Genomic DNA, 1,405 nt, shown 5'->3' on the forward strand with positions numbered 1-1,405 from the left:
GGAACCCGGAACCCAAGAGTGAGGGCCTAAGTGGGAGAGCGGGTCAGGCACCCAGCAGAAGCCTCCACGTATCCACACACACGGCTTTATTATGTCAATGAACCCCAAAAGCACACTTCCGGGACCTGTCTGGGCTGACGCCAGAGGCAACCAGCAGAACAGGCGCTCCTTCCTCGGGGCAGGTGGGCCCCTTCACGCCCGGCACAGAGGAGAGCTGGAGGGAAGTTCAGGAAGACAGTGACGGGGAGGCATTGGCGGGGGCGCAGGCGGCGGCGCGGGCTCACTTGAGGCGGTAGAGGACCTTGCGCTGCATGCGGTGCTGGATCTCGCCGCGCCGCAGCATGAGCTGCAGGACCTTGTGGATGGCGTGCTCTGGGTATTTCTGCGGACACAAGGCCGGATGCAGAAGTCTGCTTCCTGAGGAAACTCCGGGCACCCACCGACCTGCCCCCTGAGCCCTGCAGAGCCCCCCAGAGCCCACGTGTCCCCCTGCTCACAGGGAACTGTCCATCACACCCCCTCTGATCACAGGACTCACAGTTCCTGAGAGCCTAGCACGCACCACGGGCTGTTCAGTTTTCACAAACAACTCGTTCTATCACCACAACAACGCTATGCAGCTGGTATACAACCATCCCCTCCTTACAGGGGAGGAAACTGGGCACAGAGCTCAGTCACACAGCAAGTAAGTGGTAGAGCTGGGACTTAAATCACGTCCGTCTGACTCTAGAACCCAAGCTCTTCACATCTGCAAACCTCTCTAAGCCTGTGTGCTCACCTACAGAACGGACGTCGGACTACCCCCTACAGAGAACTGCTCTGAGGGTCGGAACGAGAGGGGAGCGGAGGCCAGGAACTGGCACTGTTCCTGAGACGTAAAGATGGTGGCAAGTTCTCCGTAACATCTGGAAAGCCAGCTCCTCTCTGGGGTCAGGAGCACTGTCCCCAGGGAGCTGGGAGGCTCAACCTCCTGGCTCCGCCCGTCCTCACCCCACAAAAGCCGGGCAATGGCAGGAAGTGGACAAGGGCCTGGGGAAGGCTGGGTGTGGTTCCACCAGGACCCCAGCCACTGTCCTCCTCCCCTAATGAAAGAGAAAATCAGCCCCGTCCCAAGGGGAGGAATGATGGGAACAGGTCTGGGACGGGGACCAGCTGCCCCACAGCCTGTCTGTGGGCGATAGGACTCTGGTGTTATGGGCAGGAACTGGGCCATGGCAGCCACGAGGAGACCCCTGCACCCTCCCAACCCCGCCCGGCCCCGAAGTCCTGGATGATGCTGTGCTCCGACACCTGGGAGCCGATGGCAAAGCGGCGCTTGAGCTGCTTCTCGATGCGGCTCAGCATCTCCTGGTCCTCCTGGCTGGTGAAGCCCTCCACCCCTGTGGGCACGAGAAGGGAGACGGGG

At 61.3% G+C, this 1,405-nt stretch overlaps 1 protein-coding gene across 1 annotated transcript in view; it reads right to left on the bottom strand.

Annotated features, from left to right (window-relative positions):
* Positions 1–280: 280 nt before the first annotated feature.
* MCM5 (minichromosome maintenance complex component 5) overlaps positions 281–1,405 on the bottom strand; it is a 36,840-nt gene continuing 35,715 nt past the window's right edge. The window contains exons 15-16 of the mRNA XM_006767234.2: positions 1,261–1,379; positions 281–391 (exon numbers count right to left, since the gene is read on the bottom strand). Of these exons, the coding sequence (XP_006767297.1) occupies positions 281–391; positions 1,261–1,379 (230 nt within the window). The remainder of the gene's footprint in view (positions 392–1,260; positions 1,380–1,405) is intronic.

The sequence above is a fragment of the Myotis davidii genome, unplaced genomic scaffold, assembly GCF_000327345.1.
Source record: "Myotis davidii unplaced genomic scaffold, ASM32734v1 scaffold842, whole genome shotgun sequence".
Classification (NCBI taxonomy): Eukaryota; Metazoa; Chordata; class Mammalia; order Chiroptera; family Vespertilionidae; genus Myotis; species Myotis davidii.